Here is a 17097-nt window from a genome sequence, read left to right as displayed (position 1 = left end):
CCGGAAGTGCTTCTCCTATATTGCTCCGCCTCTTCCGTCTAAGAACTATATAAGGTTATTACGTAACTTCCGCTCTCTCTTCCACAGGAGGCCTACACGCCGCCGCTCTGCTGCCGCCATGGTAAGACTGTATTCGGTGCCGGGATCCAGCGACATCGGAACCGGGTCAGGGAAAGTTTGCTGCCAGGATACCAAGAACGCCCTATTTGGGGGGCCTGCAACTTTCTATGTGGAGCCTTGGATCGCAACCCTGGGAAGGGACGCCAAAACCTTGAAATTCCGGGGAGTAGGGTTCGAGGAAGAATCGCTCCCCGGGCACCCAAAGGTGCCAGAGTCTTGGGCGTCTGTGGGGACTCCGGCTTCCCCCAGAGTGTACTTTTAGGAACGGCCGACGTGCAACCTCCTTCAAGAGGTTGCATTTTCCCAAGCTTGAACGATTCACATTCCCGCTCCCTGTGGACTGAGGTGTTAGATGTGGCTTGAAATCTTAAAAAGGGAGGGGGTATTCGCTCTGACAAGCCTAAAGTTCCTTTTGGGGGTTGTTTCTTCTCCTTAGCGACCTTAGGGTTTGATGCTAGTTGACGATGCCTGTATCTCCCCCATATCCTTTCAGTCTCTAGTGATTCCTGAAAAGTTCCAGCACATTTTGCGAGTACTCAACACAAACATCGATGGGCGGCGGAAAATAGCCTTTGCCATCACTGCCATTAAGGTAAAGTAGGGTAAGGAAACCCAAATGCAACCTGGGTAATTAAGACCTTAGCTCTCTAGAAAAGAGGCAAGATTGAGGAGACACAAGTCCGTCTATGTTATTTCAGTTTCAGGGTTAAGAAATGAAAAAGAGAATGACTTTATTCCCTTAACCCTTAGCATATTTCTCACAAAAGGGAATTAGTAAAAGCCAGAATCGAATCCAAATTTTCTTGGATTATCAGTTTGTGAGATCCTTTCTAGATTCAGTTTCTTCAGGACCTTTTCTCTTCCCCAGTGCATTATAATATAATTTCTGTACTGTACATCTTGAGGGGTGAATAGAAAGGTTAACAGATACCAAATGTGAAGTGGGGGTGTGTGTGTGAGCAGGATGCCAGAGGTGAAAAGTACAGCTCCTAACCAGTTGAAGTGGAAACCCATCACTAGTCAATGGCTTGTAAGAATTGAAACAGTGAAAGCTTGGATGTTTCTCTTCACAAAGAATTTCTGATCTTCCAGATGGAAACTTTGTATGGGGTGCACTGGAATTTGAACTTGGTCTGTCACATGCTGTGCACCACCAAACCTCATCCCTAGCCTCTTTTTCCCTGTTTCAGTCAAAACATATATTTAATTGTGGGATTATCTGAATGTTTTTCCTGCCTCCATAGGGGTGGGGCTCAGCATGTCTTAATCACCTACAGCTTCTGATATATGGTAGTTGTACCTGTTGGGCAGTGGATGGTACTTGGGTAAAGATGGGTGTATAGTTATCAAAAAGATAACTTATGGAGTAAGTCTTTATTAAGGTTTGTAAAAATTTTTATTTAATACTTGTGTAGAAAACCATCAAAGTCAGCTAGAACTTTTCCCTGGTGGAAGAACTAAAGATTGTCTATTTTTTAGTTGTCAATGGGGCTTTATTTATATGCGGTGATGAGAATCTAACCCAGTGCCTCACATGTTGGGCAGGTGCTCTACCATTGAGCCACAAACCCAGCCCTAAATATGTCTTTGTGGGTGTGTGGTGTTAGGAATTGAATCAGTGGCCTTGTGCATGCAAGGCAAGCACTGCCAACTGAACTATATTCCCAGCCCTAGAGATTGTCTTTTTAAAGGATTTGTATAGGGGATGGGAAGTAATTGAAAGGATACTGAGAGGTTGGTTATTGGGGGGTGGGGGTCTCCAAAGATGTGATAGCAAAATAAGGACAAAGAAGTTTACATGGACAGAAGAGGGTATTTATTGAGAGACAACATAGATCCTGTGAAATTATTTCATGCCATAATGGCTTCCTCGGTTTTTTTTTTTGTGTGTGTGTGTGTGTGTGTGTGTTTGTTTTTGTTTGGTACCGGGGATTGGGGCTTGAACTCAGAGCACATCCCCAGTCCTTTTTCAGATTTTATTTAGATATAGGATCTTACTGAGTTGTTTGAGCCTTGCTAAGTTCCTGAGGCTGGCTTTTCGGCTTCTTCATTGTTGCTTGTATTCTTTAGGGCTGGCCTATGCCTTCATCCCAGGGTGTTAACTGCTAATTGTTGGCTATTTGGAATTGGAAGATTGGTAGAGGGGAGATTGAAATTAGGAAATGCCCATTATCCTTATTTAAAAGAAATTCTTGTCCTACCCAAACCCCTGTACCCCCCATGAGTGGCTCTGCTTTAAATACTTTGAAAGAGTAATATCAAGTTGGTGTTAACTCTTCTATAATACAGTCAGGCTTTTGGATTACAAAGATGAGGAAATGAAACATTTCATAGTTGTATATTCTAACTAAAAATTGGGCCAGGAGCAGTGGTGCTCACCTATAATCCCAGTTACTTTAGATGCTAAGGCAAGAGGATCTCAAGTTCCAGGCCGTCCTGGGGAACTTAGCAAGACCTGGTCACAAATTAAAAATTAGAAATCTTGTTTCAGTCATACCCATTTTCGTTTTGAAGTAAATATGAGATAATAAATATTTTTAAGTAAATTTGAGAGGCACTCTACACAATATTTGATATTTGGTCCTAAGTCACTTACAGAGAGGAAGTGCCATATGCTTTCTTTTCCTAGGGTTACTATTACAAGTTACTGCAAATGTAGCTTAAAACAACTAATTCCTCTCTATCTCCCATCATCGTCTATCCTATGTCTGTGTGTGCTCATAAGTTCACCAATCATCGGAATTGGGGCCCACCCTGATCCAGTGGGACCTTACTTTACCTAACACTTCTACAAAGGGGATATAGGTCACATTCTGGCAGTCTAAGTGGACAAAAACAGGTGGGGAGTACTATTCAACTCAGTACAACATTCAATATCCAAATTAGTTTGGTTTATAGATTCAAAGAGTTGGGTGCTGGTTGCTGTGTTTTGACAAATGTGAACATTAGTTTTAATTTGGGCAGGCTCCCTATGTACTAGAAACCAGGGCAAATTTTGATTTTGTGAACATGGAAAACTTTGGTCACTGTTGACTTGCCAAAAGAATTGTTAAACTTAGAGATCCTGACAGCTGGCAGTCCAGCATCTTAATCAACCTTGTTAACTCACAGGACTCCAGTTTTGCTATATCAGCTTAGAGAAAGAGGCCTTTATTCTTCATGATGGAGGAATTACAAAGCACACCTACATACACTGGGCAGTGAGGAGGAAGAAAAGGACTCATCTTGGATTTCTTTCTTTGGTCCAGCCCTTACCCTGAATCAAGTTCTTTCTCCTTATTTAATGGTTAGGCTTTATATCTGGGAATGTGAGAGAAGAGTGATCTAGGAAATTGCAAAGCATTAAATTATTGCTTTCCTATCTTTGCTGGCTTTTTTAATATTGGGGCTTTAAGGGAAACCAAAAATTCAGATTCAAATCTAATTCTGAAACCTCTTAACCTCAGGGTGTGGGGCGAAGGTATGCTCATGTGGTGTTGAGGAAAGCAGACATTGACCTCACCAAGAGGGCTGGAGAACTCACTGAAGATGAGGTGAGGACACTGAAGGGGGCTGGAAGTTGGGCCCACCTTAGAAAGGGGACCGGCCATCTAAATTTAATTTGTCCTGCCTACCAGGTTGAACGTGTGATCACCATTATGCAGAATCCACGACAGTACAAGATCCCAGACTGGTTCTTGAACAGACAGAAGGATGTAAAGGATGGAAAATACAGCCAGGTGTGTATTGAGATAGGAGGATTTGGGGGTTCCTATAGAGCTGGGCACAGGTCAGGGAACAAAAATACATCTCTTGTCTCCAAATCTAGGTTCTGGCCAATGGTCTAGACAATAAACTCCGCGAGGACCTAGAGCGACTGAAGAAGATTAGGGCCCACAGGGGACTGCGCCACTTCTGGGGGTAAGTGGGAATGGGGCTTTTACCTCCCTGCCTGCTCCTAAATTCCCACAGCGATGCCTCATTATTATTCCAGATCTTTGTGCTGTGTATGACACTTCTTTTTTCCACCTGCAGCCTTCGTGTCCGAGGCCAGCACACTAAGACCACTGGGCGCCGCGGCCGCACCGTGGGTGTGTCTAAGAAGAAATGAGTCTGTAGGCCTTTTCTGTTAATAAATAGTTTATATACCGATGGTTTCCTTCTTCGTGCTTCTCTTCTGGTGTCACTGATACACTGGGATGTCATGATGATGCTGGGCCCTGTCATTTCTCCCTTTCCACTTAATCTGGAGGTGTCCCCCTCTCCTATTCAAAAGTAGTGGTTGTGCTGTTTATCCGTCGCTATCTGAAGCAACCCTGTTTCCAGCTGGCAGTTAGTTACCTCACCCTGTAAAAGTTTGAGAAAGATAGAAACAGTGAACACTTGCATCCTGGAGGGGGAGCCTAAGCCAGGTTCTGTGGGGTTGGTGAGTGGTAACTGGAGCTGGAGCGTGGCAAACAGCCCAGCAAGCTGCAACTCTGGTGAGTTACTGCCCTTCTCAACCGCCCCCCCCCAACCCAGGCGCCTTTTACCACTGACTTCCAGTCCCAAGTGCTTTTTTTTTTTTGCTTTTGCTTTTTGAGGTAAGGTCTCCTTAAATTGCTGAGACTAGCCTTAAATTGATCATTCTACTTAAGCCTCCCAAGACGCTGGGATTACCGGCATGCACAACTGTGCCAGGCTTGTCTACGGTTTTTAAAGGATGAAATCTTCAATGGGGAAATTGGGGTAACCTGGTACGCCCAAAATCCTGACTTGGGGCAATAAATGGCTGGCGTTTGGGTCCTCTTCCCCCTGGCGCAACGCGTGCCATGCTGCTGCTCCAGACCGGGCGTGTATCCTGTGCACCGCTTCCTTCCGCGGGGGATGATGGGAACGCAGCGCATTACTGGGAGAAAGGCGGGGAAGGGGCGGCAGGCACTGCAGTGGGCCAGCCATGGAGCCGAGCTTGGTGGCGGCGGGGCCGGGGCGACAAGGTAACGGTCCCCACAGCTATAGCAGTGGTCTGCCGCCGGGTTACTTCCCCACACCCCTTGTGGTGCGTTGGTACCTGCCACACGCCCTGCAACCTCCCTACCCCCATCCCCGGCGCGGCTGCGGTTGCTTATCCAGCCGGGCTTTCCACCCTCTAACCGCCCTCCTTTCCCTCCAGATCCTCTCTGACCGCGTCACACCATGCCCCTCAGCCTCTTTCGGCGCTTTCTCCTTGCCACCCTGCTGCTGGTGATCGTCTGGACCCTCTTTGGGCCTTCAGGGGTGGGGGAGGAGCTGCTGAGCCTCTCGCTAGCATCCCTGCTCCCAGCCCCCGCCTTGCCGGGGCCGCCGCTGGCCCTGCCCCGCCTCTTGATCCCCAACCAGGAGGCTTGCAGTGGGCCCGGCGCCCCTCCATTCTTGCTAATCCTGGTGTGCACGGCCCCGGAGAACCTGAACCAGAGAAATGCCATTAGGGCCTCGTGGGGCGGACTGCGCGAGGCCCAAGGGTTGAGGGTGCAGACACTCTTTCTGCTGGGAGAGCCCAATGAGCAGCATCCCAACAGTGGTGCCCAGAAGAATAATCTGGCATGGGAGTCAGCGGCCCAAGGGGACATCTTGCAGGCCGCTTTCCAGGATTCCTATCGCAACCTGACCCTCAAGACCCTCAGTGGGCTGAACTGGGTCAACAAACACTGCCCCATGGCCCGCTACGTCCTAAAGACAGACGATGATGTTTATGTCAACGTTCCTGAGCTGGTGTCAGAACTGATCCTGAGAGGGGGTCCTGGGGAGCAATGGGAAAGGGGTGTGGAGCCCCAGAGATCAGCTGCTGCTGTAAACAAAGAGCCAGAAAGCCAGGCACTGGGGAGTCAGGCAGTGCCACTTCTGTACCTAGGCCGGGTACATTGGAGGGTGAAACCTTCTCGGACACCCGGGGACAGGCACAGAGTATCAGAAGAGCAGTGGCCTCCCACCTGGGGCCCCTTTCCACCCTATGCTTCTGGTACAGGGTATGTGCTGTCAGTTTCTGCTGTGCAGCTCATTCTGAAGGTGGCCAGTCGGACACCCCCTCTGCCACTGGAGGATGTCTTTGTGGGGGTAAGTGCACGACGAGGAGGCCTTGCCCCAACCCACTGTGTGAAGCTGGCTGGTGCCACCCACTATCCTCTGGACCGGTGCTGCTATGGGAAATTCCTGCTGACGTCCCACAAATTGGATCCCTGGAAGATGCAGGAAGCCTGGAAGTTGGTGAGCGGACTGGATGGGGAAAGGACTACACCCTTTTGCTCCTGGCTCCAGGGAGTCCTAGGCATCCTGCGGTGTCGGATGATGGCCTGGAGGCACAGCTGAGTGTGTGGGGCCATGAGGGGACTGAGGAACTGTGGGTCCAGCCAGCACCCCAAAAAATACCTCTTTCCCAGGCCCAAAGCAGGAGCCCTAGTTGGCTGCAGCTAATTAGTTTCCTCATACCCGACCGACCCTCAGTCTGTCACCAAAGATCGTGATCCAGACTAAATGTAGGGGCTTGGTCTGCCAGCCCCAAAGATGATCACCAACGAGAGGGGGAAAATGTTGGTAATTCCCTCCAGCCAGGGCAGGAGAGGCACAAGAGCCCGCCAATAAACTTGTCTCTCCAACTGTTCAAATGCATTGTGTCTTCACCAGGACTCCCAGAACAAAAACCTGGAGAGCTAAGAGGCTCTAAGCCTCCTGGATAAGGACATTCTTAGGGCCAAGGGAGAGAGAGGATGGCCCCTCTGGGGAGGAAAGCCCCTAATAGACAAGGCAAAAGCCACAGCATTCATAAGGTATAGGACAGGGATGGAGGCAGGACACTGACCCCTGAGCCTAGAACAGTCCCACTCTGGACAAGGAAGAGGGGAGTAGGTGCACAGGAAGATCCAGACCCATGTAAAAAAGTCCCACCTTCTTTAATACTTAACCACCCAAGGAGCCAGGTGTCCAACACCAGTAGGGAAAGAGGGCACACTGTCACTTTATTCTAGGGAATAGCCATTTCCATACAGGTGATCCCACGCCACCCTGAAGCCTGGCTCAACGCACAAATCTGTCCAGGGCAGATGGCCGGCTCCCCTTGGGCTTGGCCTTCTCTTGCTTCTGCTGCTTCTGCTGCTGTTCAATGTTCTGCTTGACTTTGTCCTGGGAACAAGAGATGGGTTGGAGCGCGACTGGGGATATAGCTCAGTTGGTAGACTGAGGCCATGGATTCAATCCCCAGCACCACCAAAAAGGAAAAAAAGAGAAGGGGGGTAGAGGACACAGGGCCAGGTGAGCAGTGGTGGACTGACAAAGCCCAAGGTACATGCATGAGGTGGGTGCAGCCAGAGGGAAATCTGGACCCCTCGCACGCTATTACCCTGTGCTCCTTGTCCATGACCTTCCTCTTCCTCTTCACCAGGCTCGCTGTGGAGCTGCGGCCCTTCTGTTTTGGCTTTGGCTGGAAGGCAGTCTTGGCCTCAGGGTCATATCCCTGAGGAAGGAAACAGAAGCAAAATCAGCAATAGCCTCAGACTGAGGGAACCATTTCTGGGGATAGGCCTGTGGTGGGAGAGGAAGTGGGGATGAGGAAGGGCCTGGGCACTCAGGGGCCACTCCATACCAGCCTCTCTATCCGTTCCTTCTTTTCTTGCTCCAAAGTGATGACATCAACCGCTGCCAGGGCTCGGGGGTCCAGACAAATGAGCTCTGCAGGTACCTGGGGGTGTCATAGGTGGACAGGAATGGATAAGGGGTCATAGGATCCTGACAAAAGCCAGAGAAGCTACTATTCCCAAGACCCCTGGTCCAAAAGCACCAAGAAGGTCCTTACCCCAGCCTCAAGCCACATGGGGGACACCTGCCCCAGCAAGGAGCAGCTCACCTTGTCTAGCAGGGCCTTCACCTCCCACTCCTGGCGCTGCTTCCGGCTCCTGTATGGGTTGCTCTCCAGGCCGTCAAAGTTGGGCTCGGCAGCCCCTGGAGGGAGGAGCATGGAGCCATTTATCTCCAACCCAACTTAGTCCCTTGCCTCTCCCCTGGCTGTCTCAGGGCCACCCAAACTTTCATCCAGAATTCATTCACTAAATGCCCCATGCCCTGGCACACTTACCAGGTACTAGCATGCTGGTAATGCCTCCACTGTGCCCCACCCCCAGCACATCTTCAAAGGGGCAGAACTGAAGACCATGCACATGGCCAGAGAGCCGGTGGGTGAGGTATGACTTTTCCAGGGAGGGTGGGCTGGCTTTGCCCTGCCCTGCCCATATGTTAACGACGTCACCCATTCCTGCAGCCAGCAGTCCCCGCTGGGAAAAGGCCAGGTGTCCTGCTCCCTGTGGCAGGGTTCGAGCACTCAGAGGCTGGAATGTCCCTCTCAAATCAAAGATCTTTAGCTGATGATCCAGGCCAGAAGTAGCCATGTACCTAAGGGAGATGGAGAATGAATTTGTCTGTTGTTATGGGTTTACTAAGGCCTGTGGTCAAGTCCAAGTGTCAGATCTGGAAAAGACGGTAGTAACCACTAATATCACATTAAACACTCCATTATGCTTCACACAACTCTGTACTATTTTCCTTTTATAGCTGAAAAAAGCTCAGAGAAAGGCAATCTGTGTTAGTAAATGGTCGGAGTTGGAGGTCAAGTAAGGCCCATTTCTTTTGTGTCTGCTTTCCTTGTACTAGCACCAAACTTCCCTTTCAGGATACATGGATCTAATGACAACAAATGCCAGTATGCACTTAAATGTGGTGTCCCACTGCATAGAGGGCAGTAGAGCAGCTCAGCAAGGGGAAAGAGCATCTGCAGTGGTCAGGGAAGCCTTCCTGGGAAAGGAAGAATTAGCTAGGCTGTGCTAAATAATTCTCAAGAAAGCACAAGAAACAGAACAAATCCAGATACACCAGCACCAGAGTATGCACACAATGAGATGGAAGCAGAGGTTTGTCTTCAGGATTTATGGAAATACAAGGGAGGAAGGGAAAGAGGGAGAAAAGAAAGGGTGGAAAGGAATAAGGTGAGGGAAACCAGGAGGGGATGAACTGTAGGGTTTCCTTAAAGTCAGATTGAAGACCATAAATCATTATCCCAACATTTATCTAGCAGTGCCAGATCACAAGGTGAAGACCACATGGATTTGAGAAAAACCACTCAGAAAGTTGTAAAGTTGCTTTCCCAGCAAGGCTGGTGATCAAGTCCTCTCAAGGAATCATGCACTCCATAAGTTGTTTACTTTAAAAGGTTGGAATTTTCATGTTCATTTTGTTTCTCAAACAGGGAGGCTAAAGGGAGTTCAGCCAGACCAGGGACATATGTTTTCCAATGGACCAAAGAAATTCTTTTTGGCCTTGGCTGTGAACCCAGGAAAAGGAGACTGAAGGTTTCCTATGAGCAGACTTGCCTTGTGATGGAGCCCAATAGAAGCCTAGCTAGACACTTCTGACAACAGGAGCAAAAGACCATTAGTGCAAACCAGGAATGACCAAGGGCTCCTGGGACACAGGGCACGCCCTGAGAGAACCAACAATTCAACTCAGGAGCATATATGCAGGCTCACCACCACCACATACCCATTTATGGGACTCCTGGGTAAATACCAGCCCAACAGCCAGATGGGAGTTTAGGCTACTACTACACTTACAAAAAGCAGTTCAGCCTTCAGAAGCCAAGCCAAGCCAAGCCAAATCTAATACAAGCTTCCAGAAAGCCTCTTGTAGAAAAGGTCAGCTTCACCTTTGGAGCTGTGAGGCTTATCTGAAGAGCTCCTGAGGGGAATCAAAGATAAGCAGTGATGTCCCTAAGATCAAGGAGGACCAGAGTTGTTCAGCACCAAGGTGCTAACTAAAATCCAGGCCTCAGTGAACGAAGTGATCAAGCTCTTGGCAAAGAAGTGGGTGGCCTAGACAGCTCAGGGGTAGCAAGTCACAGGTTAGGCCCAGTGGCCCACAAATGGCAGAAAACCTCAGAAAGGCTCCCTCACTCTCCAGAGCCAGTTTGGCATAGACAGGGAATAAAATGGGCAAAACCAAATCACACTAGTCCACAACAGAAAATTATGGCAGCCAAAGGTGTCGGAGAATCCTGAAGGCTTTCTTAAGGTGGTGACCACTGGGTTTTATCTTTTCCCATGCATTTGCTTACTGATTTCTTTTAAAACAAAAGTAAAGCTATATACTCTGTATTTAATGCAGAAGACTCCTGAGCAGCAATGTAAAAGGATAAGAGCCTGTAGGAAACATCATTCTGACCACAATACCTGACAGGAAGACTACAAACTGGCTATACTGCTCATGCCCACAGGAGACCACAGTATACAGAGAGAAAAACACCCGAGGAGGGCCTTGAGAAAAGTTCATTAGGACTTCGGAGGTGGTCATGAGTACCACCAAAGTGATGCTACCAAAGCAAGTATCAGAGCCCGGGCACCCAGAAAGCATTCAGTAAATAGTGCTTTTGATTTCTTATAATATAGATTGCTGAAGAACTTGGGGGCTGTGTACCTAGCTTCAGGGGTCAAAGAAGTCAAATTTTGGGTGACAACACAAAAATCCTGGGCAAATGGGAGAAGGAACTTTGGGAGTCAGGTGACAATTAAGTGACATATTCAGTGATGGACACATTAAATCTGGTAAGAGAAGGCAACTGAATAGAAACAAAATGCATCGCCTGGTCAATCATTCATAAACTACAGCCACCTGTTTTGTTGTTGTTGTTGTTGTTTACATAAAATGCAAACGGACCACCACCTAGGGCAGGTGCAATGACTCATCCCTATAACCTCAGAACCCCAGCAGAGTCCAGCCCACAACATGTCCTGTGAATGCCTAACCAAGTAAAAGGAATTAAAAGGAAAATACAGATCAGATAGAACAGATGTAAAAATGCAGATGCGCTCTCAGGAACAGCAGAAATCCAAAGCAAACACACCACCCCCACTTCTTACATGACCAGCTAGATCAGAAAACAGTGATCGTTTTTATTGGGGTAGGGGGAGCAGGAATTAAATTCAGGGGCATTCGACCACTGAGCCACATCCCCAGTCCTATTTTGTATTTTATTTAGAGACAGGGTCTCACTGAGTTGCCTAGCACCTCACTTTTTTGCTAAGGCTGGCTTTGAACTCGCAATATTCCTGCCTCCGCCTCCTGAGCTACTATGAATTACAAGCATATGCTACCACATCTAGCAACAGTGACTATCTTTGATGATGTTAAGCACGACACTCCTTATTTGCTAGGCACTGTGCTAAACTTTATGTGTCTAAAGTCTACACCAGCTTTATGAAGTCTTTAAACTAGGGCTCAGCACACTGCCACCCAAGGGGCAGATCTGGCTCACCATCTATACAAGTCATATGCTAGGAACAGGATTTACATTTTTCAGTGGATGAAGAAATCAAAATAATATTTTGAGACATGAAAATTTTATGAAATTCAAATTTCTGTATCCACAAATAAAGTTTTATTGCAGCCAAGACCATTTACTTCAGCATAGCAACTTTCATACTATAACACCACTCAGGGGGTGCTGTACATAACATCTTTTTGTCCATTTTTTTTTTTTTTTTTTTGGTGGTGCTGGGGATTGAATCCAAGGCCTTGTGCGTGCAGAGGAAGCACTCTACAACTGAGCTATATCCCCAACCTGCATCTTTTTCATTTTTTAAAAATATGCCGAGAATCGAACCCAGTGCCTCACACATGCTAGGCAAGTGCTCTACCACTGAGCCACAACCCCAACCCTGTTCATAGCATCCTATTGATTTGCACTGCTGCTCTGTAAACTACAAGTCTCAGTGACACAGTTATAATTCATGGCCTTTGGGCACCTTGCATACATCTATCTCATCACATACCTGTGTGAAAAGATAAATTAGTAGATGAACATTTGTGGTCAAATTTGATGACTTGGAACCAATCTTGAACCTCAATTAAGCAAATATTATCCTCAAAATAAGCAAATATTATCCTCAATTCTTCCCATATAATAGACTTGTAATATAAGAATACCATATTCAGAGCTGGGGATGTAGCTCAATGGAAGAGTATTTGCTAGCATTCATGAGGCCCTGCACCACAAAAAAAAAAAAAAAAAAAAAAAAAAAAAAAAAAACCATTATATTTTTAAATTTCACTGCTTAGAAATTTGTGATAACTATTTTCTCCTCATTAATTATTTAAACAATATCTTTTATTTTAGCTTTTAGTGAAGCAAAACCTAAAATATTTACTATCTAGCTTATTAAAGGAAAAGTTTATTGACCCTGGGCCACACTCACATTCCCACTCTTAGGATCAGTAAACTGTGGCACACAGAAGTACTGTTGTGTGCTCACATTTACATGTCTGGTCAGTAGCAAATCCAGGATGTCTAGCCAGGCAGCCTGAGTCTGTGGAACTAAAGGCATAATGCCTTCCATACCCTTCTGCCCAGCTGTGACTTCTGTTATAGTTTAGAATGTGAGGTGTCCTCCAATAAGCTCAATTCCTGCATTGAATGTTCAGAGGTGAAATTAAGGCAGGAGAAAGGGTTAAAATGAATAGGCAGGAAACTTGGGCTCCTTCAAGGAGGGAGAGAAAATACAGACACAAGTCAGGCCTCATCAAGGTCAGGCTGATTCCTGTTTAGGCAGAAAAAACTGATAGTGGGACATCTGCTGTCTGGTATCTGCACCCCATCAACAAAGAGAGACATCTAATTTGACTGGACCAAAGGGCATGTGAAGAGTTCATGGACACAGTGCCTTTACCCAGGAGTGGGTAGGGAACTAGCTCTTTGAACCCTGTAGAGCTATGTAAACCCCTAGACAATAACCACTCTTTGGAATCTCTCTCTGGAGCCCATCCCTTTGGGAACTCCACTTTCTGTTATTCTAATAAATCCTATTACTTTGCTCTCATCCTTGTGGGTGGATTTCATTCTTTGAATTCACCAAAGAACTCAATTCTATGCTCTGTGCTACAAAATAATTAGATTGTGAGAGATGTGACCTGATCAGTCATCCTAATTTGAATGGACTAACTGGTTGTTAACTATAGGTAGTAGGTTGTGACTAGAGGAAGTAAGTCACTGCGTGCCTTTGGGGTTCATATTTTTTCCCTGGCTCTTGCTTCTCTCTGTTTCCCATCTGCCAGGAGGTGAACAGTTTTCTTCCACAACATCCTTCTGCCATGATGTCCTACATCACCTCAGGTCCAGAGTGATGGAATTGGCCAACCATGGACTGAGACCTCTTAAACCATAAGCCAAAATAAAACTTTCCCTTCTCTAAGTTGTTCTTTTCAGGTATTTTGGTCACAGAAACGAAAAACTGACTGACACAATCCCTAACACCTCATCCCTAAATAAGTGACTTACGTGCCTGTAGAATCCACAGCTACAGCCCGGACCCCTCCACGATGACAGAGAATCTTTGCCAGTGGCTCCTTTACAGCTGGACTCCATAAAGACACAGTACCTAGAAGTAAGAAAAGATCTAGAATTATTAATACAAACCTAACCCTGAAGTTATTAAACCTGGGGAAGATGGGGCTTCAAAGACAAGAGAGAAAAATAAAAAGGATAACTTTAAAGAACTCATTAAAGTATTTTTTTAAAAAGCAGGTCAGGATGGTCAGAAAATCAAAGTTAAGCCAAGAGCTGAGTGCAGTGGCATGCACCTATAGTCCCAGCTATTCAGGAAGCAGAGGCAGGAGAATGACTTGAGCCCACGAGTTAGAGAACAGCCCAGGCAACAGTGATACCCTGTCTGAAAAACCAAGCTAAGTCAGAACTGACCATTGCCATGTCCAAGATGGATGACAGCATTGTAAGGGTTCTGAGCCATGACACTGAGTCGTCCAGCCCGAGCATTCAGAGCTGCCACAATCTTCCCTACTGACACATCCAGGTAGGTCAGAAACCCTGTCTCTGACTGAGAGAGAAAAACAATGAATGAGTGAGTTTTGACTGCCCATGTCTCCCTTAAGAGAATGATGTTCCCAAGGGCTGCCACCCGGTTGGTCCCTGTGCTCTGCAGCCACTCACAGCTGTAGCCAGAAGGAAATGGAAGGGCAGGAACTCAAGCCGGGTTACTCGGTCACAGCGGCGAATGCAGTGGAGCTCAATGCCCTGGTTGTCATAGATGTGGAGCCAGCGATTTTGAGCAACAGCAAGCAATGTCTCAGAATGAAGAAACCTGAGGGAACAGAGGAGTAGTCAATGAGGAATGGGATCAGGGGCTATCATTCAATCAGAAATGGGTTGTCTCACCCCCACTGACCACCAACAGCAAGGACACTGACCGGATATCTTGCACTGCCTCCATGACATTGATCTCACACATGAGTTTCTTTGTCACCCAATCAAGGGTAGCCACATGACCCCGACGCCCTCCAAAAGCCATGTGTCTGTTAGAGATGAAGGAAAGGTAAGGCATTAATGTAGGAAAACACCCTGACTCAGATAATTTTTTTTTCAAATATTTATTTATTTTTTTTTAGTTTTTGGCGGACACAACATCTTTGTTTGTATGTGGTGCTGAGGATCGAACCCGGGCCGCACGCATGCTAGGCGAGCGCGCTACCGCTTGAGCCACATCCCCAGCCCTGACTCAGATAATTTAAGGTGTGCCTCACACAAGCTCCTTCTTTCCAAGTGAGAAGAAATATGTTACGACAAATGTGCACACTCCTCATGAATAACCCATTCATACATATATAGCTGAAGAGGGCACAGGTGGTATAGCTAAGTAAACACATCCATATCTTAATTCAAGAGTCACTGGAGGCCAGGCACAGTGGCACACACCTGTAATCCCAGCGGCTCAGGAAGCTGAGGCAAGAGGATCCCAAATTCAAAGCCAGCCATAGAAACGGCGAGGCGCTAAGAAACTCAGTGAGACCCTGTCTCTAAATAAAATACAAAACAGGGCTGGGGATGCGGCTCAGTGGTTGAGTGCCCCTGAGTTCAATCCTTGGTACTCAAAAAAAAGAGTCACTGGAGCCTAAGAGTATAAAGTATGGTTTAGTGGCACAGCATGGGCTAGACATACATGTATGAGGCCCTGGGTTCAATCCCCAGAAACAAACACACATGCACAAACACCAGTGATTGGAATTCAGTCTCACCTCCCAGTTCGAGAGTAGTTAAGTCTATAGGGTCCAAACTGTCGCAGATTCAAGTCAAAGTGCTGAAAAAGGAAAAGAGTAAAAAAATGTATCCAGAGCCTGGGGTTGTAGCTCAGTGGTCAAGTGCTTGCTCAGCATATGCAAGGCAGCGGGTTTAATCCCAAGCACCATACACAATCAAGAAAATCAAGAAAAAAAATCAGCTCCCCTGGGTAATTTCCTCTGCCAAGTCACCATTCCTCTCTTTTCCTGCACCATCAATCAACCCACTGGCCCCTTTCCCTCCACAAGCTCACCTTGGCTGCACTTGCAATATCCACAGCTTCCACAATATCAGCCTGGCGTATCTTTGCTGTGTCTTCCCCATCCTCCCCTTCCAGAAACCTGAAAGTAATGATTACAATTGCAGCAAAGCTTCCTAATATTAGATGGGTATAAAAACATAAAAATGAGGAATGGAGCCCATTGTGGTGATGCATGCCTGTACTCCCAGCAAGTGGACAGGCTGAAGCAGAAGAATCTAAAGTTCACAGCCAATTTCAGCAACTTAGCAAGGCCCTAAGCAACTTAGGGAGATCCTGTCTCAAAAAATAAAATAAAATGAAATAAAATAAAAAGGATTGGGGACATAGCTCAGTTGTAGAGCTTCAAAAGGATTCAATCCCCAGTACAAAACACACACACACACACACACACACACACACACACACACTGTCAAAGGAGAGTTCTGTAAAGCAGTTGCTAGAGAAGGTCAGGTTGGGGTCCACTCACCCAGGTTCCTCAGCAAGCAGCAGCTGAGAACGAGCAGCTTTGACACTTGTCTCTTCTTCCTCTGCTTCAGCCACCTCAAGTTTGCTTCGGGTTTTGGACTTCAAACGTGTTAACTACAACGTTGATGGGAAGGAACAGGTAAAGAACCAAAGAATAGACAGGTTCACGGGAGACCCAGTCCAGCCAGCCTCCACCCAACTCATAGAGACACTCCCAATCTCAATCCTTCCCCACTGTCTACTGTCCTCACCTTTTGGGATTTGTCAATACGACAGAACTTCCGGGCTACTTCCACAGGGACGGGGGCGGGGCCTGGAAATGGGTCCTGGGCCTGGGATGGGAATGAGGCAATGAGGTACAGGCTCTGTTTGACCCCATACCTCTCACTCTCAAAGCATAAAAGATCTGTCCTGCCACCCTATCAGGTCCTAGGCTCACCCCGGACAAGCTCCGCTGGGGCTCCGGCTTCTTTCGTTCTTGGGGTTTCTTTGGAACCTGAGGCTTCTTGGAGATCCGAGACTTCTTGGAGATGGGAGTGTTCTTTGGCTTCTGGAGGCGGTGCTCCCCATTTCTCTTCTTTTTACGAGGGGGCCCCGGAGAGGCCCCCGCAGCGGTGTGAGCAGTCTCTTCCTCCCAGTATCGCCGCGTTTTCTACGGGCAGATCAAAAGGCCTGATATTCCTCAGCCCAAGCCCTGACTCCCGACCCCGCAGCAAATAACTTATTTTCCCACTCAGGGAGGTCTCTACCTTCCTCTTGGCCTGAAGTTTGTCCTTCTTGAGTGGGACGTCCCTGCCAGGCCTGGGGGCTGTCTCCATCTCGCCCACCCGAACAATCCGCGTGCAAAACTCTTGGCAGTCCCACAGTCAACTTGAGACTTCCGGAAGTCCTTTCTCTTCATCCAATCAGCGCCGGTCATATCTGAAGCCTCTTGGCGCCATCTTGAGTGAGGGCACGTTCTCCTTTGAGGGGCGGAGCAGGTTCTTCCTAAGGGCAGCTTCTTCCTAAGGGCAGCATACCCGAGCAATGAAACAAATGCAAGTGGAAGGCCAAGGACAAAGTAACAATGCATTTCCTTTTCTGTGTTCGGTTCCTCAACTTTTCTAAAACTACCGAGAACAATCATTTTAGCAGAAGACCGCTCATTAAA

At 47.3% G+C, this 17097-nt stretch overlaps 3 protein-coding genes across 3 annotated transcripts; 2 read left to right on the top strand and 1 right to left on the bottom strand.

The window, feature by feature from the left end:
* The first annotated feature begins 13 nt into the window (after positions 1-13).
* On the top strand, positions 14-4251 carry Rps18 (ribosomal protein S18). The gene is made up of 6 exons (XM_026383465.2): positions 14-121; positions 614-712; positions 3567-3653; positions 3738-3839; positions 3929-4020; positions 4135-4251. The coding sequence occupies exons 1-6, from the start codon at positions 119-121 to the stop codon at positions 4208-4210; spliced, it is 459 nt and encodes a 152-aa protein (XP_026239250.1). The 5' UTR covers positions 14-118; the 3' UTR covers positions 4211-4251.
* Positions 4252-4987: 736 nt separating this feature from the next.
* B3galt4 (beta-1,3-galactosyltransferase 4) lies at positions 4988-6916 on the top strand. The gene is made up of 2 exons (XM_026383602.2): positions 4988-5075; positions 5252-6916. Exon 2 carries the CDS (start codon positions 5275-5277, stop codon positions 6421-6423), a length of 1149 nt encoding a protein of 382 aa, XP_026239387.2. The 5' UTR covers positions 4988-5075; positions 5252-5274; the 3' UTR covers positions 6424-6916.
* Positions 6917-6986: 70 nt separating this feature from the next.
* Wdr46 (WD repeat domain 46) lies at positions 6987-16813 on the bottom strand. The gene is made up of 15 exons (XM_026383601.2): positions 16697-16813; positions 16387-16599; positions 16199-16279; positions 15949-16061; positions 15474-15561; positions 15178-15239; positions 14353-14457; positions 14096-14246; positions 13847-13982; positions 13427-13526; positions 8183-8496; positions 7955-8049; positions 7694-7789; positions 7451-7564; positions 6987-7233 (listed from the first exon to the last, which is right to left on the bottom strand). The coding sequence occupies exons 1-15, from the start codon at positions 16763-16765 to the stop codon at positions 7129-7131; spliced, it is 1842 nt and encodes a 613-aa protein (XP_026239386.1). The 5' UTR covers positions 16766-16813; the 3' UTR covers positions 6987-7128.
* Between the last annotated feature and the right edge of the window lie 284 nt (positions 16814-17097).

This window comes from Urocitellus parryii, chromosome 8, assembly GCF_045843805.1.
Source record: "Urocitellus parryii isolate mUroPar1 chromosome 8, mUroPar1.hap1, whole genome shotgun sequence".
Classification (NCBI taxonomy): Eukaryota; Metazoa; Chordata; class Mammalia; order Rodentia; family Sciuridae; genus Urocitellus; species Urocitellus parryii.
Note: the sequence above shows the minus strand (reverse complement) of the source record. Positions and strands in the feature narration are given on the sequence as shown.

Excerpts from the sequence above, each read along its gene's own strand:
- Rps18 (XM_026383465.2), top strand. Across the intron at positions 3,654-3,737 it reads GAGAACTCACTGAAGATGAG|GTTGAACGTGTGATCACCAT; the intron begins GTGAGGACACTG and ends CCTGCCTACCAG. Across the intron at positions 3,840-3,928 it reads AGGATGGAAAATACAGCCAG|GTTCTGGCCAATGGTCTAGA; the intron begins GTGTGTATTGAG and ends CTCCAAATCTAG.
- B3galt4 (XM_026383602.2), top strand. The coding sequence starts at position 5,275 with ATGCCCCTCAGCCTCTTTCGGCGCTTTCTCCTTGCCACCCTGCTGCTG.
- Wdr46 (XM_026383601.2), bottom strand. The coding sequence starts at position 16,765 with ATGGAGACAGCCCCCAGGCCTGGCAGGGACGTCCCACTCAAGAAGGAC. Across the intron at positions 13,527-13,846 it reads CCATCTTGGACATGGCAATG|GTACTGTGTCTTTATGGAGT; the intron begins GTCAGTTCTGAC and ends TCTTACTTCTAG. Across the intron at positions 8,050-8,182 it reads TACCAGCATGCTAGTACCTG|GGGCTGCCGAGCCCAACTTT; the intron begins GTAAGTGTGCCA and ends TCCTCCCTCCAG.